Source organism: Rhinoderma darwinii, chromosome 9, assembly GCF_050947455.1.
Source record: "Rhinoderma darwinii isolate aRhiDar2 chromosome 9, aRhiDar2.hap1, whole genome shotgun sequence".
Classification (NCBI taxonomy): domain Eukaryota; kingdom Metazoa; phylum Chordata; class Amphibia; order Anura; family Rhinodermatidae; genus Rhinoderma; species Rhinoderma darwinii.
In genome coordinates, this window is record NC_134695.1 from 62,471,582 (window position 1) to 62,496,204 (window position 24,623).

The following is a 24,623-nucleotide window of genomic DNA, read 5'->3' on the forward strand; positions in this document are numbered from 1 at the left end:
CAGGGCAGTATGATAAGCAGATTCAATCTTTGGGATCGGAGATCTTCCAAGTTTCTGTCTCCACATTGGCTTCGTACTGATGAGAGGTCGTAGAAATTTAGTACAAGGCCAGAGGCTTATGTGTGCAAATTCAAGAAGAAGAATCAATAGACGGTAATACATGTGCAGATTATGGCGTGCGTGTTGTTCTAATGCTTGTGAATTAGGCTTTGTATGTATGTTAATAGAGAAAATTTTCCTCGCCTTCCAGCAGCTTGCAGTTCCCCTCTCCCTGTGTGCAGGCTCCCTGTAAATGCTCATAAACCTCCTCGATCCACATATAATCTATCGAGAGTAATACACTACACAAAAAACAGGGAGGAGGGGGATGCAGCTGAAATTTCTTTCTGTGTCTTTGAGAGAGGAGAGGGAGCAAAATGGAAGCAACAAAGCAGTGCAGCATCCGTCGTACGAAGGAAACTACCAGTGCCCAATGGACCGAGTTGACTTACAATGGAGTCCGTCAGGGTTCTGTCTGTGGTTTTAACGGAAAGATTAGTGTGGCATGCAGAGGTACTGCGCCTGTCAAAACTGACGGAATTTGCAAGGATCCTCCAAGGCAACAGAGCCTTATCTGTAAAATCTATTCGATGATATAATAATAATAATAATAAAAAACTAATAGATACATTAACAATATGTTACCCAATGAATGGCTGACTAATGTCCAAACTGGAGGCTATAAGGAATTACACCCCATATGCTAGCCAAGAGGGATCCCCTGACCGCTCTGTTATGAAGGCGCTGTGTAGCCGCTAAGTTGATCCCTCTGGTGACAGATTCTTTTTTTGGTGGGTATTCAGATGGTTGTGATTGGTTGAAAAGGTCTTCTTTACCATTTTATAATTTACGGTACATAGAGATGTCATTGACTTTGTAATATATTACATTACTTGCCTAGTACTGATCCTGAGTTACAGCCTGTATGATACTCCAGAGCTGCATTCCCAATTTTGCAGGCTTCAGAGCTGAAATTGTCCCATATTTCCTTGCTGCGTCGATATCTGAACATTGCTCTGGTGATTTGCATACTGGGAAGTATTGTCTTAACACATGTACTGTATATTAATATGTTGTAGAGAAAACTAATTGTCCCACTACAAGCTTGTCAACTGTTTGCAAATAACAACCTGCAGAATAGTAAATGCAGCTCTGGAGTATAATACAAACTGTAATTCAGGATCAATACAGGATAAGTAATGTAATGAATATACAAAGTGACTCCATTAGCAGAATAGTGAGTGCAGCTCTGGAGGATAATACAAGATGTAACTCAGGATCCAAACAAGATAAGTAATGTCATGTCTGTACAAAGTAACTCAACTTTTATGTAATTACTTCTGTACATATACTGTAAAATGATGAACAAAGGTGGTCTTATGCTTTAACCCCTTGACAACATGCCAGCCGCAAGAGGGAAGTATGAAGCGGGCTGAGTGTGCTCCATGCTGAGCGAGTGTTGACTGTATGTCACCTCCATTCCACCCGTTTAAGCACTTAGATGCCGAGGTCAATAGTGACCGCGGCATCTAAGCCATTAGCAAAAGGTGGGCAGCCCCCATTGACAGTCCACCCCACCCCCCGCAACGCTATTACAGGGTGCCAATGGTTGTCATAGCAACTTGGAGGCCTAATGAAGTTTTATGTACCCCAAAATGGTACAAATAAAAACCACAGCTTCCCCTACAAAAAAACAAGCCCTTACACTGCTCCATCGACGGAAAAATAAAAAAGTTATGGGTCTCAGAATATTGTGACACAAAACCATTTTTTTTTAACAAGCTTTTAAAGTTGTAAAAAAAAACAATATAAATTTGGTAGTGCCGTAATTGTATTGACTCATAGAATAAAGTTAACATGTCGTTTTTACCGCACAGCGAACGCTGTAAAAATGAAACCCAAAAAACAATGGCGGAATTGCTGTCTTTTGCCTCACAAATAATTGTTTATCAGTTTCCCAGTACATTAAATGGTGCCATTAAAAACGACAACTTGTCCGGCAAAAAATAAGCCCTCATACAGCTATGTCGACAGAGATATAAAAAAGTTATGGCTTTTGGAAGGCGAGGGGGTGGGGGGGGGGGGAAACAAAACTGAAAAACAGAAAATTGCCTGCGTCTCCAAAGGGTTAATAAGTTACAATCTTCCTGAAATCTTATAAAAAGCTTTAGGGAAGGGCGACATTTTTGGTTGCATGCTAATAACTCACGCGCAACCTCAATACTTCCCTATGGCGGGAAAAGTCTTGTGACGATAACATGAATTGTGACATGGGGCTTTTTGTCCACTGCAATATTTTGTACATGGCGACTCTGGTTTCGCAACATGAAGATCGCAATGCCATATCGCAAGTAGTGATTGAGTGTCTTCACGTTATGACACGCAATTCAACGTAACCACGACACATGACATCACAAAAAATCAAAACCTGCTGGATTTTTGTTTGCGGGTCGCAAGTCGCACACGACTTTGCCTGCATAGATTTTAATGTAAGTCGAACACAACTGCGAGTCATTTGCGCCATTTCAGCAATTTTTTTTAATTCAAGTACCTTTTGAATGTTGCAAAGCATAAATCACATGCGACTCACAACCAAAACGCATCCTGCGATAGTTGTGCAACAGCAAGTTCCAAACTTTTTTTTGACATGCGACTTGATGTTGCGAATAAAAAATACAGTCGCCGTGTTTCCTAAATTTGATGTATTATAAAAATGTAAAGATTGGATCCATGAATCCAGTACCGGTATGCAGAGGATTTATGGTGTCAACTTTCAGTCCACATCATCATTGTAAACTCATATTATTAACTTATGTCATTAAAAATCTAACTTTAATTACTTTCACTTTATTAAGAACATTTTGCTAACGTTGTTTCTTTCTCAATAAAGCTTAATAAATTCAAACCCACGGGCTCCTGGGAAATGTAGTTCCAAGGACACTATGATACAGTAAACAAAAACGCCCCGCTCGTGAGTTTGGACTACAGCTCCCGGCATTCACCGCGCAAGTCTCATGTTCCGCGTTACAGGCAGATTGACAACTAGATGTTCAGTGAGAGTTTAGTTGGTGACCTCGGGCTGTTGGTTTTTAGTTTTAGATATTAATAGTTCGCTTTTTCCGGGGTGGTCGGTTCTGTGCAGCAGCCGGGATGGAGTCGGAACCTCTCCTGGCTTCTGTGGAGAAGAGCTGGTGTGTGGACCCGGACTTCAGCTCCGAGGAGAAACTCAGGACCGGCTCGTATTCCTCCACTGCATCCTCAGGAGGAGGGGTCCAGCTGCAAAGGGAAGCCAGGGGCCCCAGCCTTGAAGAATTCAATGGTGAGAATATGCAAATTGACTCATTAAAATAATTTTATATGATATTTTTCCAATTTGACCCCTTTGGGCTGTGGTAGCTTTACCTGCTGTTCAGGTAAGAGTCGTTTCCTTATTGACTCATGTAAGACTAGGGGCTACACGGCGACTTGCCGCGATATAGGTGGATTTCGTGCAACTGTCGCGTTCGCTGCAACCTGCGGTGCGCAATTCAATCACATTGACTTTTATTATTGGCTGCTACACAAGTCGCGCGATTAACGGTCGCTGTGTCGCCCTGCCTGCATCGTAGGTAATAAATTGCGTTGCAACCCACAAGCTGCCTCCACCACAGTCGCATGAAGTCCAGCGGTTTAGGATTCCTTTAGACTGTGGTCGCGGTAAATTGTCGCAACGCAGCCGCATTGACTATCATTATTTGCATCGCAGACCGAGCGACCTAGCCCTAATCTGTTCCACCGGTTGTGAACTTTATCAGTCTAGAATGGATCGCTTTGATCCTGATCTGATCGACTGTTTTTTTTATTTTTTTACACTGAATGCTGTGTTTTTTTTAAAGGGCCATACACTGCAAAATATCTGCAACGACTGGTATAATGTTCTATTTCGAAACTTGTAAATTCTGTATTATTTTTGTACGTTGCGACTCTCTTTTTTTTTTTTTCTCCTACAATAGCAGGCGGAACGGCTCATCAAAGCGTTTAATCGGTAACGACGGTGACCAATTTAAAGGAAAACTCCTTTTCCACCCTGCAAAACCCTTTATTGTATAGGAAGCATTGATCGTATCATACATCAATATCAATGTCTGGTGGGGGTCCGACTGCTGGGACCCTAACGTCCACTTTTTAAGGAAACGGTGCCACTCCCGACCTGGCGATATGTCCCAAAATACAAGTGATTGGGGCTATGCTGTAATTCTAACACTGCGCTGGGTTGGGAGTGGTGGTGCGGTTATGGAAAATAGCCAAACGGGCTTCTGCGTTGATGGGGGGGGGGGGGGGGCAGTGATGGCATCTGATGGCTGTTTATTCTGCCGCTGTTCTCCAGGATCAAATTGCTTCCACTCATAGATAACATTTAGGCAATTGCTGTAAAAGCAATTCCACAATGTATGCACAGAGCTTCATACAATACCTCCGCTTGCTTGCCAGCGTTGGTCTAAGGACAGGCATACATATCGCTGGCAGCCTGCACCCGGAAGATATCTGTCTATACCCGGCCAAACTGCCAGAAGCAAAGGAGGACTGATCTTATACCCTGGAGGACTGATAAGTCTGAGATCTCCCAGGGAGGGAAGACTGTGACCCGAGGTGCAACTAAATAGGAACCTCTGCTCGTGTCGTATATTAGGGAGTTGCATAAATAGCAATTCCATAAAAACAACCTTGTATTACCTGAATCACCTCTGCTATAAGCGGCAGTAATGGTGGAAAGCTTCCAGGTCAAATTATCTGACACACCCGAGTATAAAAAGAGCAACTGAATTATGTACAGGAATTGCCCTTTAAGCAATTCTCTAATATAAATATATATATTAACAACATATATATATATCACAGAAGATCCCCCCCCCCCATGACCAGCTGCTATTGCCGATTGCCGCTTAGTATTTGATCACGCTTTTGACCCCCCCCCCCCCTCATGCTCTTGCCGCTCAGTGTTTGATCGTTCCTTTCTTCATTGGAGCTTCCAGGGAAATCAAAAGGGCTCCCGAAGGGGTTGTACAGGATTAGAGAAGCGTGACTGCTTTCCTACAGAAACAGCGCCACAACTGTCCATGGGTTGTGTCTGGTATTGCAGCTCCGCTCCATAGAAGTGAATGGGGTTGAGCTGCAGTACCGCACACAACCTGTGGACAGGGGTGGCGCTGTTTCTGAAAGAAAGCGGCAATGTTGCCATCTGCCACCCAGACATCGGTGGCATATCGCTAGGACATATTGGTGTGTGTTTAGCTGACGCGACCTGCTGATTGCTACAAATGTCTCGGAGTAGGGGGCTCCATCCACCTATCCGACATTTCTGCCATATCTTTTGAATATGTCATAAATTAATGAAATTTTCTGCAACTTTCTAATATGCTTTGTTTTAGTTCCATACCCTTTTCAGGATCCCTGATTGCTGTCAGTGAATGAAAACATTACTGTATACATTCACAGGCCCCAAATCCATAAATATCTGTGATTGGTGATTTTGCTACAATTGTATCCACTCAGCAGCAAAAAATCTCTCAAGCCCTGATCACTTGCTACAATGTATCAGTGCAGGTGAAATGTTCCAGCCTGGAGTCCAGACTGTTTAGCTCACAAAGAATCTAGGCTGGATATAATTGTAGCAAACACTCAGCTGTGAGACTTTAGAGCTGTACAGGTTTTTTCCTTCTCTGGATGTAAACAAGTGTGTTCCCATTCACTGACAGCAAGCAGATATTGAAGAAAGTTTGGCAAAAGTTTTTTGCCGTGACCAAACATAATTCAGAGGGAGTTACAAGTAACTTGGGATTGATTTTGGTTTCCCCAGGGTTTGCGGATGAAAATCTCTATGTAAATCAAGCTGTCGTGTTCATTGAAGATGCGATCCAGGTAAGAATGAGATGAATTCTTTTGGTACCAAGTCCACAGTAATTTTTTAGATCACTTGACCTTGTGTCTCAACTTCAAAGTTGTTGATGCTCTATGAGAAACTGGCCTTATACTTTAGAGCTGCATTCCAAATTTACAGACTTCAGAGCTGACATCTCCCAGCATTCCTCACTGGTTCAGTGTCTGTATAGAGTTTGCTCTGGTGATTTGCATTCTATCGAGTGTCCTCTTTACAGATGTAGGAAAAATTCTATCCCCTTGTATTCTAGGAGCCCAGCTAAGCTGTTAGGGGTGTGTCTGACGACAAGCTTGTTGACAGATTCCAGTAGCAACAAGCAGAATTGTGAATGCAGCTTTGGAGAACAATACAGGCGGTTTAGTGCAAGTAATGTATATACAAAGATATTATTCCTCCTATGTAGATCCTCTCCATATATAAACTGTAAAATGGGGAACATGGGTCTTAAAGGGGGTCGCACGGGGTGTTTTTTCATACCGATGACTCATCCACGTGATAGGTCATCAGTATATGATTGGTGGGGTCTGACACCTGGACCCCGCACCGATTAGCTGTTCCGACTGGCACCGGATGTTCTGCAGTGGTCCGTTTCGGTCGCAGATGGCTCCAGTCACAGTATAGTGGCCGTGCTGCAGTACTGCAACTCTGCTCCTCTCCAAGTACAGTGTACAGAACCATCTGCTTCCGGCAATGACCGCTGCATAACATCCGGTGCCTGGAGGCAACTGGAACAGCTGATCGGTGTGTGGTCCGAGTGTCGGACCCCCACCGATCATACACTGACGACCTATCCTGTGGATAGGTCATCAGTATGAAAAATCGCCCCATGCCCGGACAAACCCTTTAAGCATGTCATTAATAGACAACTAAGATTTAAAGCTGCCCATGCACTGATGATCGCTGTCAACCGATCCTTATATCACTCGATATCTACTGGTGGGTAGAGCCGGGACGCTGCCATACATATTAGATATTTGGCCAGTGCCACTTGGATGCTCTGGTTCAGCCGATCTTCATGTCATGTGTATGGGCACCCTAAGAGTTCGGCTGAAACCTCCATGCTTTATCTGTCACCATGTGACACCGGGGATATCAAGATCTCATGATGTTTGGATTGTAATGATTTAGAGTCCAGTAATGACCTCATTCGTGCTTCGCCTCTGGGGTTTTGTGTACCAAAATATTCCGGCAGAGATTGAAGGTAACTTGTGACTGAAGACATAAGAGGACAGTTTATTGCTCCAGTATTTTCCACAATGTTCTTACATTTATTGGACAAAGACTTTTCTTGTGGGGGAATTAAGGTCTCGGCTTTATCTAAATTCCCATCTAAATTATATTGTTTGCAGTTAATCACCCTCGGAGGTCTATCGCTCCCAATGGCAGAATTGCTATTGTATATTTTTATTGCTCCAATACATCTGAAATAAAAAAGAAGCAATTTTGCAAATAGTTTTGATTAAAACTCTCCTACCGTATTATGTATACAGTTCCTATGCAGATCTGTGTTTCCATGGTTACAGACTACAAACAAACTGTAGTCTGACCCTGCTGTGCTATGTATGGACTAACCTTCTGCTTGGTGTCTGCAGTATCGCTCCATAGACCATCGGGTTGACCAGAACTCCCTGCAGTTGTATCGATGGTATTATTCCGACCTGTGCCAACGGTGAGTACTGCAAGATCTTCCTTCTGTGCTGATTTTTGGACTTCTATAGGAAACGTCATGGATTTGCCATTGGCACCACAAGAAGGAAGTTGAGAATTTCAGTATCCGGGACCTGATAAATGCTGGATTATGAAACATTCTGGATTATCAGGCAGCCGCAGATAAATGTACAGAAAACTTCCTTTAATCCAGTATTTAATGGTCTAGAAATTCTGATAAACCTGAGCTTTGGTTTCTGCACAGAACATTGAGCACATATAACTCACAAAGTGATCATATCATATTTTAAGTTAGATTTATTTCAGGCTTTCTTCGTGAATGTGAGTTTTATGTACTTTACTATGACCGTCCAATAATCCAGAACATCTGATAATGCGGCATCTGTCAGGTTCCATTATAGGGGTTGTATTGTCAGGACCACCTGTTGGGGGTGAGCTGATCGGTGGGGGGAAGCTGCCAGCGTATTGTACTATTATACGGTGCCCACTGAAGTCAATAGGCAGCCATGTGATACAGTTCTCCGCTCCTGAGGAGGGGCCCCACTCTGTGTTATCCATATGCGCTCATAGGGCCCAATATGAACAGAAGTTGTCCAGATGGGACAACGTCTGTAATACCAGATCAAAGGAAATGCACTTTGTTTGCAGGGGACTATATATGATTGGTTGAAAGCTGTTGTGCAATACCGGCCTCTCTTTGTACTGTTGGACCTGTAGATAACTGAGGCAATCCAAGTGGAAACCATCAGCAAGTATGTCCACCTGACCAGCAGAGTTTTTGCGATTTGAAAGGAGGAGAGAGATCGTTGGCTGGTCCTCCTGTGCATGTCCAATATGACTTAGGTCACCTCTGGAAACATTCACATTATATGTATAATGGAACAAATAAAACAACTGCTGTGCTGTTCAATACAAACTATTGTCCTCTGTTGTCAGACATTTTAGGCGTGGCAGCAACGGACTGTAACAATCTTCAAGTGGATGACTGACAGGCAGTCCAGAAACTTCTCTGCCCCCATGATCACTACTTTATCTCCCATCTCCACTCCTGAGACCCTCCAGAAAGCTTTATATACATAGGTGTGACTGATATTAGCAGATCATCTCACAACATTGCACTGGAAGATAAAGTCTCTTAATTCTCATTCTTCTCTTCTTCCTCTGAAGGATTTTAAATGTGACAATATTTGTGAATCTGGCATTAGCCTTTGTGGAAAAGCCGTCTTCCCTGACGTTGACATCTGATGTCCGTTACCGCAAAACTGCCTGGGAGCCGCCATGTGGACTGACTGAGAGCATAGAGTTTATCACATTTCTGCTGTTTGTTGCAGATCTCTCTGTGAAGGTAAGAGTCCGAGGGCAGCAGGAGCCCTTCCCCGTCTGTCTGTGTGCAATAAGAGAAATGGAGAGCTAAGCCCCACCCTCTAAAGTTAAGCCCTGTCTTTAGTGGTCTATCAAAAGCGACCCCGATGATAAGATCATAACAGTTGCTGTGATCCCCAGAGATCAGCAGTAATCTGTGGAGGAATCCCGCAGCAAGTGTTCGATTTCCCTGCAGCGCCCCCACAGGGGAAATGAGACATTACACTGTTCCCATTGAAATCAAAGTGCTGTCTATGAAATCCAAAGAAGGATATGTCCTTCATAGCTGTTCTCTGCTCTTGCTAATAGATGAAGATCCTCCTCTATTAAAATGTTCCTCCGACTACTTTTCATAAATCCATAGTACAATCGAAGATACCTGATTTCTTATCTTCACTGAGAGATCAGGTTAAAGCTGGCCATAGAAGTTCATGGGGAGGAAGGGAAGCCACAGTGGAGTAAGAGAGGTACTCTATTACAACTTCTAGTAATTATAATTTTTTTTTTTTTTAACGGTCTGATCCCATTGCTGGATTCACAGCTACACTGCTCCTTACTAATATATAATGTCCAATATGCTGTTGCTTCTGAGAATGTGTGTGAGAGAGAGAGAGCAATAAGGAGGCAGGATATTTTCTGTATACTGCGTATGGGAGACATCATAGTAGCTAGTCTTCTGCTTCCCCCTCCTCTCTCCATAGACTTCTATGTGCAGCTGTCATCTGATCTCTCAGTGAAGCTGATAATCCATCTCCTCTGTGCTGTATGGATTTTTATCAATTAATTGAGAGTGAGTAAGCAGTTAGGGAGGAGGGGAGGGGGTCGAGGAAAGAAGTCTGTAATCTGATATATTACAACATTTATTTTTTTCGCTTGTTCTATTGATCTATGAAAAGATGTTTATATTCGGAGGTACATTTTAATACCAAAGTTTTGACCTTCACCCTCCTTACTGGCGCAGATCTGGAAATACAAACCTGCCATGTTTCTTTATTCTAGGTGTGGGGGTTCACAGCTCACATGCCTCACCAATGCTAAATGCTGCAATGTCATATTTAAAGGAAGAGTGTAGATTACAACGCCGGGCTGGAAATATTGTGTAATAGTAATAATGAGTGTAATAAAAGTGTTTTTTGTATAATTTTTTTTTCTTTAGAGTTATTTAATTGGGTGGGCGGAGTTCATGAAGAACAAATGGCTTCTCTGCTACATCCTGGCCCTCTCTATTTCCATTGCGGATTGGACGGTGTCCCTATGCTTCATGTGCAGAGAGGTAATGTGGGAATACATGATGACAGAACATGTATCCTTGTAATTGTCTACTTCTTCTACTAAAACTCTACACCAGGACTAGGGAGCGGCTCGAGGAAACTTCTAGAACAAACCGGCACTTGTTCCATACAGGGACACCCTTAGGCCAGTTTTACGCACAATACAACTTATTATGGATCACATTGCATCGGTATTACCGATATGTAATACTCATGGCCTGGAGATAATAAAATTGCATTATACAGACCCTTTGAAAAACGGACGTCATACTGACGCTTTACGGAAACATTTCTATTTTAAACTCTCTCCATAGACTTTCAGCCTGATTCAAAATATGCAAAGAGTGAATGAGGCCTTAAAGGGTATTTCAAGAATCCTAATTCATCACCGATCCCCAGGATAGGTAATAAGTGTCTGATCCCTGGGGGCCTCACCGCTGGGACCCCGACCAATCATTAGAACAGGAGTCCTGAGCCCCCAATTTTTCATCACTGCACCCCCCCCCCACTCCCCCGGTGAGAAGGAGCTTGACTGGAGCGGAGGACAAGCATGCGCCCGCTACTCCATTCGTTGTCTATGGGACTGACTAAAACAGCCGAGCGCCGTACTCTGCTGTTTCCGTCAGTCCTATCGACTTTGAGTGGAGCGGCACCGCACATTCTTTGTCCACTGCTACAATCCAAGTTCTCCTCACTGCGGTCCTACGGTAAGGAGGAATGGGCAGCATGATATCCCCATTCTAGTGGTCGGTGGGGCCCCCCAGGCGTGTGGATAGGTGAGAAATGTTGATTCTGGGAAACCCCCTTTTCAGGGGAGGACACAGACAACTGAGGGGCCCAGTGCAAGAACAGTATATGGGCCCTTTGCTCTCCCAATATCTCCTCATAAATCACCCACTTATGTGTCTCTAAAAATCCATCAGTGATTTTTAGTCCTAACATGTATTATCTCAGGCATTTACATGTAATCTAAGATATAGAGAACGGCTGCTTTAAGGTGACTGTGGGTCCCCTTACCTACTGGGCCCTTGTGCAGCTGCACCAATGTTATGTCTGCCCCTGCCCCTTTTATAAAACGCAGCATGCACTACTTTTATCTGCTTTGCGGATGAAAAACGCCTATTAAAAGTGCGTATTTTGTCTACCCATGTGAACAGCCTCCTAGATTAACATTATTAATCTAATCTGTATTACAGAGAGAAAAAAAACGGATGTACTGTAACACTGATGAGACATACACTTGTGTGAAAGCAGCCTAATACTAAAGCCATTTCCTATCTTTGATCCGAAATGTAACCCCTGGCCCTTAACCACCCCTAAATAAATGATGTGGGGCAAAGGCCGTCTTATCTGTCACCGGGAGGTAGTTTGCAGCAGCCCCCCCCACCCCTCACCGCGCTGTCAGCCTGTCAGGGTGACCCTCCAGCTGATCATAGAGGTAAATTTCCCCGGATTCCTGGCCAAATTTTCACAACACTGATTCAGGATATTTTAGACTAACAAGATGTTGACATTGTTGAATACTTGAGGTGATACATGAGTATTAGCCCTGCCACTAGGGGGCTGACACTAAGAATAAAGTATTGTCCCTTCTTCTGCAGACTATTGAGCTTATGAAGTTTAGCTTAGGGGGTTGTCTGACGCAGCCACAAACATTTTGTTACTATTATCATTATTTTTAGATAGGTTAGGTAGGGGAACGGGACTGACAGAGCAGCGCCTCTCCACACATAATATTAAGTAAAAATCATCTGATTTTATCCATATTTTTTATTTTAAGGGGGTGAGAATCCGGAGGCTCCTGCGACCCTTCTTTCTTCTCCAAAACTCATCTCTTATGAAAAAGACTCTCAAATGCATCAAGAGAACCCTACCGGAGATGGGCAGGTATGTGTGGCATATGCCCTGGCACTGGGGAGACCTTCAGTCATTTCTGTGTTTTATCTGTTTCATTGATAACTGGGTGACAACCAATATGTCTGACAGTCCCGTTTAACACTCCGCTTTCCTTCATTCCTGGGTGGCAAATCTGCCAGGTTAGGAATACAGGAGCAAGGGATATGTCCATGCATGATTACAGTAGGAAGATTTGCCTTTTGAGAGTATAGGAAATGTGTGACTACCTCTGTGTGGGCAGTAATGGCGGCCCAAACAGTTGTCACCAAGGATATAGCCAAGAAACGGTTCAATGGAATATGTAGTGTGTACGTTTTTGCCACCGTTGTTTCATTGCTCCATTAAATCTAAAAATAAAGCAACTTTGTAAATGGTTAGTAAAGAGTAAAAATATCTTACCGACCCTAACCCTATATCTCAGGGGTTACAGACTACGTTACTCACTCTGCCCTCTCATTTACTGTCTGTAGATTAGCAAGAGGCTGGGGCACATGGAAGGAGAGTAAGGCCCCATGCACACATCCGTAATTACGGACCCGTTCACTTCTATGGCCCACAGACCCCTTCCTGTATATTTACGGGAAGGTGTCCGTGCCGTAGAAAGCCTCCGCAAAAGATAAGACATGTCCTATTTTTTTTTTGCTTTTTACGGACCGTGCTCCCATACTTTATATGGGAGCGCGGCCCGCGAATGCTGTCCGCGACCGGCCGTGCCTGTAATTATGGACCATGATTACGGGCACGGTTGTGTGCATGGGGCCTCACACGTGACGGCAGTGGTAGTCTACACAGTGTTGGTTTGCACTATGGAACCAAAAAGATATATAGATCTGCATAGGAGCTGTATACATAAATCAGAAGGATATTTTTGGGATCAAGACAATTTTTTTTATTTTTTCTTCTAATTAAAAAAAAATTGTTGGAAAAAAATATACGTATTTTTTTAACAAATTGACAGAGGAGGATCGCTCCCTGCATATTTGTGTTTCATTCTATCCCTGAGATCCCTCCATTCTGGAAAGCCATTGTGCTGTGCAGGTGTCTTGATTGTGTAGCGTCTAATAGGTGGATTTGTTTCCGGATAGTGTGATGCTGCTCCTGGCTGTGCACCTCTGCCTCTTCACCATGTTCGGTATGCTGCTTTTTGCTCACGCAAAGGTAACGACGTTGTTCTTGAGAGACCCTGGGCGGGCGACCTGTGTCCCGGCAGGCGGCAATATCCCATCTCTATCCAGTGACTGTTCTTTTTAGAGTCTATGCCATTTATACTTTCCTCCGAACACCCTTACTTACAAAGTTTCTAGTGTTACATATGTTATAGACTATATCAATATACAATACATATCCTAGCACATAATTCATTACTTCCTATTAGAGAAAAGGGTCGTCATAGAAAGGGAACCCCTTGCTCGGAGCTCCTCCCGTAGTCTCCAGAATGGAGAGCCGCTCCGAAAGAACAGCTCTCGCTCTGGTGGACCCGGGCTATCCGTGTATTACGTGGTCAGCCATTCAGAGGAGTTGTCACTTTCCTTCCTTTACAACCCTCGGAAGGTTATACAAAGTGCGGTACTCCGCAGAGAGCGCTGGAGAAGGGGCCACCCCGGATAATATAGAATATGTGCTCCATCCCGAGGCATGTTGGGAGTAGCAGTTATATTGTTCGTAGTTGTTAAAGTGGTGGGTGAAATAAAATTGGCCTATCCTCAGGATATTTGATCGGCGGGGGGGGGGGTCTGACTATCGGCACTCCCGCCGATTCGCTTTCTAAAGTGACTACGGTGCTCCGGCGAGCTTGGCTTTCCTCTTATTGCTTACACCGCTCCATACTGTACGACGCTGACACGCTATATTATCAGGTTTCTTTAGAAGTCTTATTTTCATAAATTTTGTTTTTGTACCTCCGGGTTGACGAGCCATAAAGTTTAGGGTCCCTGTTGCCCGTTTTACTTCTAGTAGTATTATTATCGAGAGCTACTCGACATCCATTCCGGTCAACAATCGTCTCAAATTGCTCTTGTTTCTGTAGGTTCACAACCTCTGCTTGTTGTCAGGACTATCCTCTCCTGTATGTAAGCACCTGTTCTTCTTCTTTTCTTCATTTCTTGTGAGCTCTGTTTTCCCTTCTCCTTGACCTGATCCGTAATGTTAATGACATAGATATTACGTATCATTATTTGCCTTCATCCATTATCTGGAGTGTTGTATGACATGGTAATGTTTCTTCTCCCTCACCCCCTGTCTTTCTGCTGCCAGGATTCAAAGGTGGACGTCGAGTGGTTGAGATACTTTCGCAATCTGCCGGACTCCCTGACCTCCCTCCTGGTGCTGCTGACCACCGCCAACAACCCTGATGGTGAGATGGTTATAAATTGTCATTTACAAAAGGATATAATTGTTGGAACACTATTCAGAGTTTGGCGGGGTGGCCTATAAACTGTACCTGGACTTCATCTGAAAAGGACTTTTGGGAGGAGCAATGTGAGGAGATCCCTGATTGACAACTGCTCTGAGCCAATCAGCATTGCGGAGGACAGTCCTGGTGAAGTTGATTGGCTGTGAGGACAGTCCCACAAGGCTCCTCCCTAGCAAGATGCCCATTAAAGTCTTCCAAACTTTTGCTCCAATTTAGTTTTAGTCATTATGGTCGTCTTATAAATGTGCTGCGGTCCAACGATGATAATCTTACAATAAAGAATGTCGCTTAGCAATGCAAAATCGTTCTGAATTGAACTCACCTGAAGCTTTCTCCTCCTCCTCCTCCAGTGATGATTCCAGCGTATTCGTTCAACCGCGCGTACTCCCTCTTCTTCATCATATTCACAGTAATAGGTAAGTCGTCCATGGGAAGGTATCGCTATTGGTTCCTTCATAAACCACTCGCCATCCAGGATGGTTTTCTGCTTCCTGCAATGCTATAGTCATTGGAGGAATCTCCACGTCACCATCGTCTGCGTGCGGCCCCCTCCATGACCATATCTGCCATCTTGGTACTCCAGCATCATGGTAAAGAATGGTAGAATAAGTACAAGTAAAGGGTTAGAAGCTGGGACGTGTGGTGTAACCGCGTGGATCTCTTTACTGCACGTCCTACAGCCAGGTAGTTCCTTTGTACAGATTTAACTGGTTGGACTTTTTTTTGCTTTCAGGTATAGTGCCACGACTCGCCACTTCCTCGCGGCATTCAGTTTTACACATTTCCGCACCTAAATCCTGACATGGAGCACTGTGCATGCAATACTGCTGTAGCCCCTTCATTTACTATTTGTATGCCATACATGTATGTGTGAGAGCCCCTTTACGTTTTTACACATCGCCTATACATGTCCATCCTGTTTATCCTTTCTAACCTATACTGATGTAGCAGAGCCGAGTTTGACAGTTTGTACAATGTTTTACATTTGGCCTGCAGGTAAAGTTACCGAATTGACTGATTCAGTATTGATGAGTATCACAATCCACTAAAGAAAGTTACATGTCAAATTCAGATATGTTACATCTGTTTGTGTTTGGAACAACAATGGAGGTCGGACCCCCACCAATCACATGCTGATGGTCTTTCCTATGCACGGGCCGTTTATGAACACCCCCTTAAAGCGGTTTAACCAGCAGAATACAGACATCCTGCCCTGCGTGTCAGTAAAGCCTGATCTACTCCGGCCATTAGTGCTACGTTGTTTTTTTTTACTAATTCCTTCTTTGTTACATAGGAACGCTGATTTTGATGAACTTGCTGACGGCCATTATATACAATCAGTTCCGCGGCTATTTAATGGTAAGGATTTTATTATTTTCTGCTATAACACATCCTCATGTAGTCCGACTCCTAAATGTATAAGCTATTTACTCTTAAAGCGGTGGCCCTCTTGAACACAACCCCCGTCCATCTGTCCTATTAGGCTATTCGGACGTTATACGAGGGCAGTACCCCACTCGGGACCACCATCTATGAGCCATAATGAAGAGCGGCTCCCCCTTTGGGAGACTTGGGCTATCCTTGTATTATACGGATGGCCATTCATCTGAATGGCCACCATGGAATAGTACAATTTCCTAGCAGTGGCCGCTGCAGGGAAACACTTTGGCTCTGTTGAGACAACCCCTGGGGGCTATATATAACTATACTCAGGATGGCCACCATATTGTCATGCCATTATAGACTTTTTTTTTTTTTTAGCCAGCACCTTCAGTCACTCAAACGTAGACTCTGTTCACACTTGGGTCCGGAATGCCGTCTTTTTTTTTTTTTTTTTTTTTTTTTTTTTTTACTGCAAGAATAGCACCCCAAAAATAATGGAAACCCTAATGGACCCCATTAAAGGCAATGGGGTCCACAGATGAATATTTGTGACTCATCTGTCGTCTGACAGATCCAGTGACATGGTTTCCGCTATAGACATTTGCGCTGACGCTGGTGTGAACAGAGACTTATTTGGTTATTTCCTCCAGAAATCCGTACAGGCGTCGCTGATAAGAAGAAGACTGGGAATTAGAGCAGCGTTTGAAGTTCTTTCCTTCTACAGGGAGGTCACATCCCCCAATCGTGACCAGGCGTAAGCATATGTTGTTGAGATATTTTTTTATTTAGTTTGTTTTAGAAGTAGAATACTGCAGTTTGGATTATTTATGGGGTTTATTTAGTGCATTATATGGTAGAAAGACTTGAGAGGGGTTATGTGGGGACCAAAAATTATTAGCAGCGTAGTCCCTGCAGTATGTGATACACTCGCTAATATACATTCCGGTCCCCGTCGCGCTGATTGAGACTTTTATAGATTTTTATAACGCTGCCGGGGGACCGGAAGTCTAGTTGCACAGTCCTCTTTGAGGACAATTCGACTCCGTCACGTGACCGGCCCCGCTGTACTCTATGTACAAACCGTAGTACAGCGATCACATAGAGTAGAGCGATCACATAGAGTACAGCGGGGCCGGTCACATGACAAAGAGTCGTATCATCAACAAAGAAGACTCTGTAACTAGACATCAGGTCCCCCGGCAGCGCTATAAAAATCTCAATCAGCAAGACGGGGGACCGGAATATATATTCGCGAGTGTTCTCACATACTTCAGGGACTACACTGGTAATAATTTTCAGTCCCCACGTAACCCCTTTAAGAATCTATAATCCATATTTGGGGTGTAATTAGTATTAGTTTATGATACAACTTATATGTTTGGGTCTTTTAAAGCAGATCCGTCATCGAATTATGCGGTCAGGTCTACTCTCCTCTTCTCCCAAATGGCACAAAAAAAAAAGGAGCTATTAAAGGATACCTCAGACTTATATATATGCTACACTTACCTAGGGCGGCATAGTCTAACAACAGATTTGCTTTGAGCCGACCATGCACAGCACTGTTTTTAAAGGGGTTGTCCAGGATGAGAAAATCATGGCTGCTTTCTCCCAAAAACAGCACCACACCTGTCCACAGGTTGTGTGTGGTATTGCAGCTGAGCCCCCTTCATTTTAAGGGAGCTGAGCTGCAATACCAGACACAATCTATGAACAGGTGTGGCGCTGTTTCTGGAAGAAAGCCGCCATGTTTGTCTAATCCTGTACAACCCCTTTTTTTTTTTGCAATGATTAACAATCCTGTAAACCCTAAACTGAATCTTTATCTTGCTGACAGAGCTTGTGTGGACTGCGAGACCTTCATTAAAGTCTTACAGAAAGTCAAACTGGATGCCTACTGCAAGATGGCGATCATAGAGGTGAGGGCCGCATGTGTTCATGAATTCCTTTGATAATGCAGGAATTGTTCTATTTCCCATTATTTATATTGTTACTTTACAGCAAGCAAAATGCTGCTCCAACAGCGTGATCTCGGCCGGGCTCTTTCAGAAGCTGTTTAATGAGCTGGATAAGGATCCGGTCAGACAGGTATTGTATTTATTCTTCATTCTGTTTTCCAGTTTAGCTGGTTGAGCTACAGTATGGTTGTCACCCAGCTTTACCAGCGTCCTGAATGTCAGATCTATATGATTGTTTAGTGTCAGTGCATATCTGTCATTCAGGAGCGTGGTACAGCTTTGTGACAACCTCTGCGGCCTTTGTACTTGTGGCCAAATTTGTTGTCTCTAAGCCGAGACCTAGCTGAGAATTTGTTACAGTGTCACTAGACAATACCCTGTAAGAGTAAATGGGTTTTCCCATCAGAGACATTTATGACCTATCCACCGGATACGTCATAAATGTTAGATAGATGCGGGTCCTACCTCTGGGGCCCGCACCTATCTCTAGAATGGGGCCCCCTAAACCCCGTTCTACTGCTTTGTGTTGTAGCTGAAAAGTGTGATTCCCGACCCTGAATTATGGAAACAGCTTAGCTCACTGAGCTACGCTGTTTCCGTAACTCCCATAGTAGTGAATGGCAGTTACGAAAGCAGAGTAGCTCCGCGGTCGGGAATCACACTTTTCAACTACCACACAAAGCAGTAGAACGTGGTTTAAGGTCCTAGAGATGGGACCTGGACCCGCATCTATCTGACATTTATGACATATCATGTGGATACATCATAAATGTCACTGATGACAAATCCCCTTTAAGGGCTCATTCACACGAGCGTGAATCTCGTCCGTGTGCTGCGTACTGAAACAACGCACAGCACACGGCCCCATTGATTTCAATGGGGCTATTCACACATGCGTGAGTTTTCACGCAATGAGCGTCCGTTGCGTGAAACTCATTGCATGTTCTATATGGGTGCTTGAAAACCACGGACAGCCCACAGACGCACATCCGTGTGCTGTCCGTGTTTTGCGTGTGAATTACATTGGGAAAAAAAAAAAAAGTGCTTGCAAGTGTGTGAAAAACACAGTCCACTCGCAAAACACATTGATGCATAACCCAACGCACACGGACTGATTTATATGCGTTTTTTATGCGCTTAAATCTGTTACGCTCAGGTGAATGTAGCCTAAGGGCTTGTTCAAACGTAACGGAATTGCTGCAGAAAATTTCTGCAGCGATTCAGCAGGAAAAAACGCACTATTTTATGCGTCTTTTCCTGCAGAAAATGGTGCGTATTTTGCTGCGTTTTTCTCAATGTTTGGAGATGGCGACGTCTCCTCTGAAAAACGCAACAATTCAGTCCACTTTCCACAGCGGGTATTGACATGCTATTGTACGAAAAATAAGCGCCGCATGTGAATTTCCGGTCTGAATATTTACACGTGTGGATGAGATTTGTTAAATATCACCCACTTTGCTGCTACTGTATTCTGCTGCGTATTTTCCGTCCGCAATTCCGGACAGAAAATATGCAGCAATTCCGCTACGCGTGGTCGAGCCCTAACACGGAGCATAGCAAATCTCTCTCCTGAGCACCAGGCTGATAGATCCTACGGTAGGGTTTCACGGCAACCAAGTTTAGTCACCTGCGAGACATGGTAAAATCGTGGCGTTACCGTGACTCACACATAACCTCAATGTTCCTATATGGGGGGGAACAAATCCGGTGACCACTTTTGAGTGACAGTAATACTATAATTTTACCACGGCTCGTTGGAGACCAAACGACGGGTGAAACCATAGCCTTATCTACACAAACTGCAGCTGTGTGAGGCGGTGACTGACTTTCAACCTCTGAATTTGAACAATAATAATCCCATTCACTGACCGCAAGCAGAGAGCTGGAAATTGTGAGGAATTGAAGCTCAAATTGTTACAAAGTTGATAAGCTTTTCATTCTATTCCTGTGCAATGTCTACATAAGACTGAACAACCTCTTATGTATGTTGACCTGCGTTTTTATAGCACCCGCCCCAGCCGATGTATCACTCCAGGTGTCTTCAAGTTTTGCAAATCGTCGGCAGCCATCGATATTTTGACTTTCTTGGGAACGTGGTCGCTCTGGCCAATCTCCTCTCTATCTGTGTAAGTGAAAACGTGCAGCATTTAAGTAGAATTCTACATTTACAGGATTTTTAAAATGTTATGTTCACCCTGGAAAACGTACTGCACACCATGTAGCTCTCTGCTCGGATTAATAGATTGGGGTACCCCACCTTCTATCATGTCCATGTACCCTAATAGGGCACGTGGATAGTGGTGGGTCAAGTGTCATAAATGTCGCATTGTGTAGTAATGATTGTGGTCACATGACACGCAACTTAACACGAGCGTGAAAAAATCCAAATCTGCTGGTTTTTTTTTTTAGTTGCAAGTCGCACGGGACTTTGTCTGCATGGACTTGTAAACCGTGTGCGGCTATCACGCCTTTCTGACATGTCAGCGTTTTTGGATGTCGCAATACCTAAATAGCATGTGACTCATAACCAAATCGCACCAAAACCAAGTCGAAGACAAATCGCAAACATTTTTTTTTTATGGTGCAACTCGATGTTACATAACGTTGCAATTGTAACGAGCTCTGCAGCTCTGTGAACTGCACATGATCAGGATGGTTTTCAGCAAACAAGAATGTTTCCGTTCACTGATAGCAAGCAGGAGTCTTGAAAATGGCAAGGAATTGAAACAAAGTATATTAGAAAGTTGCAGAACTTTTCATTCGGTAGGCTCGAGGCGCTGCCCTTTGGCTGATATTAGAGTTGTTGTTTTTCGGTCCGGTTACGTCGCTCTGTGTGTGACCTCTCGGCTGCTGCTCAGAATGTGATCTTTATGGGGTTTGATGTCTTCCCAGGTTGTGTTAATGGTTGATGCGGAGAAATCTGGGAGCGATCGAGATGATTTTTTCTTAGGTGTGAGTATCTGGAGGTTGGATTTGTCCCCCCTGTGGATGCCAAGGCTGCTCGGAGAGCAGGAATAATTCTTACATTTCTTTCATTATCTGCAGGCCATAAACTGTTTTTTCATCCTTTACTATGTCCTGGAAATGGCGCTGAAGATCTTCTCCCTAGGGATTAAGAACTACGTCTCCTACACGAGCAACATTTTTGATGGAATCCTCACGATCATTCTACTGGTAAATTACTTATCCGTCCTGCTCTATATGCAAAAGTCCGAGATCAGGCGCTCTAGGTACAGGCTACCAGCACGGCTACTGTAAATTAAAGGGGGAGTCTAAACAGTCATATATAGATCGGCTTGAGAAAGGTTCTGTCTTGAACCGAAACGTCACTCACTCGAGTTGAATAAAGCAACCAATTTTTATTTTATATATATATATATATATATAATATAAAAAGCCCCTCTCTATTCATTGACAGCAAGCACAGATACTGAAAATAAGAAGTTGCAACAAAAAAGTTGATTCGGAAGTTTTTGAGCCCCTTTCTGGCCGCATCCTAGTGTTGTGATTAATAACCGTCCTGATAGACACTTTGTTTTTCTCTTGTAGGTTTTGGAAATCGCTACCTTTGCAATATACAAGTTCCCACATCCTGGCTGGTACGTCCTTATCAAGTTATATCTGCTCAATCGCTAATTTATTGTTACGTTAAAATATGTGGATCCTGACAAGTTCTCTGACAAAGGAAAACTGTTGAGGGAGCATTTCCAGGTGAAAGAAATCTTATCTTTTTGGAGAACACCTTTCTTGTATGGCGGTAATGGGGGGGGGTCACTTGACCAGGACCGCTCTATTAGCCCAGGCAGAGATCTACCCTTTGCACCGTACAACACTCATCAATTCTATTTTCTATGTCCTGATTTGGGTCCTGCACAGTGACCATGACTCAATCTTCAAAGAATGACCTTTAGGGGTAGTTCACACAGCGTTTTTTGTTGCTGATTTTGACGCGGATACTGTGTCAGAATTGGCGTTAAAAAACCAAAAACAAATCTGCTCTCATTGATTTCAATGTGAGGCAGAGGCTTTATCTTCCCCAGGCCACTTTTGGCCTTTCTTTGGGTGATTTCCGCCTCTGACCTCACTTTGAAATCAATGGGAGGCAGAAAGAACCTGCGGCACTCGTTTGAAGCGGTGTTTTTTTTAGGCGTGTTGTGCCCATGGGTTTTGCATCAGATTCAACGGTAAAAAAAAACAAAAAAACAGGCAAAAACGTGAAAAAAACCAAAACGTAAAATACTGAAATAATTCGAAATTCCTGACCAAAAACGCATTGTAAACTCCCCCTTAAAGGCTACGTACACCTGTGACATCATATTTTTTTTTTTAAATATAGTTGTGCATCAGTGTGATTGGTGCAACTTCCTAAATACATTTTATTAAAAAATATTTTTTACTTTTTCAGATACAGCTGCTTTGTATCCTGTACACAGAGCCCTGAGACCTGTATCCGTCAGGTCAGCGGGACTGACGGGTTCACGGTCAGTGGGTCCTGCGTGTCTCTGACGAGCAGGATCCACCTGTAATCGATCACAAAAAAAAATAAAAAAAATCGACCATGTCGAAGTGTACAAAGCCTTCAATCTCCTCCGAGCTCAATAGGTGTTTAAAAGGGTTTTTTCCATCTTAGTATGTGATGGTATATTGCTAGGATCTGCTATCACCCTCTGATGGTGGGGGGTCCAACCACAGATAACCCCCACAATCTCAATAACAAAGCGGCAGAGATGCAGGGGATCAAATTGTAGCACCTGGATGGGAGTGGCGCTGTACAGGGGAAATTCAGAAGCAGCTGCGGCGCTCTTTGCAGCCATTCATTTAGTAGTTGGACCCCCCACACCAATCAGCAAGTGACGCCAGATCCAAGCTCACCCTTCATGTTCACCCCAATGGATATTCAGCTTTACAAAATGTATATCAATCCTTGCTATAGTTACTACTACCGCCGCCGCCACCACTGCCGCTTCAGGTCCATCTAGGGAAAGAATCACATCGGAGTCCGGTCCGGTTAAGTTCCTCTGGTATTGACTTTGTTGTATTCTTCATGGGGTTGGTACCAAGTGAATGCGTTTTGTGTGTTCCAGGAAGCCGGACATGCAGGGGCTGCTGTCTCTCTGGGAAATGGTTCGTCTTGTCAACATGTTCATAGTCTTCAGATTTCTGAGAATCATCCCAAATATGAAGGTGAGTGATGGTTCCTATATATAGTGAGTTGGCAATGCGCCACTCCGAAAGTAAGTAAGGCTTCGTTCACGTCTGCGTCGCGCCTTTTCTTCAGAACGGAGCCCCGACGCAGATGTGAACGATGCTTAATTTGCCACAAGAGCCCACCTCCTTTAAGTTTTTAATTACGGGAACATTGCCTTGCACCCTTAAAGTAAACGTCCACCCTTTGGCACCATTTTATTTTTTCACTTTAAATAGGTACAACATTCAGTCCGTATTAATATCCTAATATATATTTATAGTGGTCGGAGCTCCATTTTTATAAAACAAACATCCAATCCCCTGCATACACGTAGTTAAACAATACAATTCTGGCTCCCTTTAGCCACCACTAGGGGCAGCATAGGAGCTTACTACATACTGCCATACATTGAACTCAATAATAACACAGTATGCAGTAAGCTCATGAGCTCCCCCTAGTGGCAGCTGCAGGCAGACAGACTTTTATCATTTAGCTCTGTCTGTGCAGTGGATTTGAAGTTTTGTTTTGCAAAAATAACACTCCGACCGCTTTAAAGATATGTTATGCTCTACAAAATCAGTTTACTTTTAATACCCTGCAGAAGTGGGTGACTGGTCCTAAGTGGCATCATGCCCAACGGTCACATGAACTAGTTACACGAGGGTCATTCAATAACTAGCCGCTTTACATGTACAGCACTTTGGCCCATTGTACACACTGTGGCTGTGGGCTATTGACCGCGTGGAACTAGCCCAGATTGTGTAGAGCAGGGGTCTCAAGCACGCGGCCCGCGGGCTGCATGCGGCCCCTGGGGCTGTCATCTGCGGCCCGCGGGGGACAGAGCCGCTAGCATCGGCTCGAGACTCTGGAATTCCCTGACATCGCTGTCCACATATGAACAGCGATGTCTGGGGCTTCCCCTGAGCCGGAGTCCCGAGCAGAGCGCTGGTGTCGGCTCTGCTCCTGGACTCTGTGGAATTCCCTGACATCGCTGTCCACATATGAACAGCGATGTCTGGGGCTTCCCCAGAGCCGGAGTCCCGAGCAGAGCGCTGGTGTCGGCTCTGCTCCGGGACTCTGTGGAATTCCCTGACATCGCTGCCCATATATGGACAGTGTGTCAGGGTCTTGCCCAGAGCGGAGCAGAGCGCTGGTGTCGGCTCTGCTCCTGGACTCTGTGGAATTCCCTGACATCACTGTCCACATATGAACAGCGATGTCTGGGGCTTCCCCGAAGCCGGAGTCCCGAGCAGAGCGCTGGTGTCGGCTCTGCTCCGGGACTCTGTGGAATTCCCTGACATCGCTGCCCATATATGGACAGTGTGTCAAGGTCTTCCCCAGAGCGGAGTCCCGGGCAGAGCGCTATTATCGGCTCTGCTCCGGGACTCTGGGGAAGCCTCTGACATCGCTGTCCATACATCGACAATGATGTCAGGGGCTTCCCCAGAGCAGGAGTCCCAGTGATGTCAGGAGCACAGCTGGAGTCCCAGGAAGAGCCTACTAGCGCTCTGCCTGGGACTCCATCACTGGG

At 44.3% G+C, this 24,623-nt stretch overlaps 1 protein-coding gene across 1 annotated transcript in view; it reads left to right on the top strand.

Moving 5' to 3' along the window:
* The first annotated feature begins 3,066 nt into the window (after window positions 1-3,066).
* Window positions 3,067-24,623, top strand: part of TPCN2 (two pore segment channel 2) — a 33,654-nt gene continuing 12,097 nt past the window's right edge. The window contains exons 1-18 of the mRNA XM_075837030.1: window positions 3,067-3,358; window positions 5,876-5,937; window positions 7,549-7,625; window positions 8,792-8,969; window positions 10,143-10,259; window positions 12,038-12,144; window positions 13,239-13,311; window positions 14,407-14,506; window positions 14,917-14,982; window positions 15,861-15,925; window positions 16,600-16,703; window positions 17,784-17,865; window positions 17,948-18,034; window positions 19,911-20,030; window positions 20,797-20,856; window positions 20,950-21,078; window positions 21,454-21,503; window positions 22,989-23,088. Coding sequence (XP_075693145.1) covers window positions 3,190-3,358; window positions 5,876-5,937; window positions 7,549-7,625; window positions 8,792-8,969; window positions 10,143-10,259; window positions 12,038-12,144; window positions 13,239-13,311; window positions 14,407-14,506; window positions 14,917-14,982; window positions 15,861-15,925; window positions 16,600-16,703; window positions 17,784-17,865; window positions 17,948-18,034; window positions 19,911-20,030; window positions 20,797-20,856; window positions 20,950-21,078; window positions 21,454-21,503; window positions 22,989-23,088 — 1,746 coding nt within the window. The 5' untranslated portion in view covers window positions 3,067-3,189. The remainder of the gene's footprint in view (window positions 3,359-5,875; window positions 5,938-7,548; window positions 7,626-8,791; window positions 8,970-10,142; window positions 10,260-12,037; window positions 12,145-13,238; window positions 13,312-14,406; window positions 14,507-14,916; window positions 14,983-15,860; window positions 15,926-16,599; window positions 16,704-17,783; window positions 17,866-17,947; window positions 18,035-19,910; window positions 20,031-20,796; window positions 20,857-20,949; window positions 21,079-21,453; window positions 21,504-22,988; window positions 23,089-24,623) is intronic.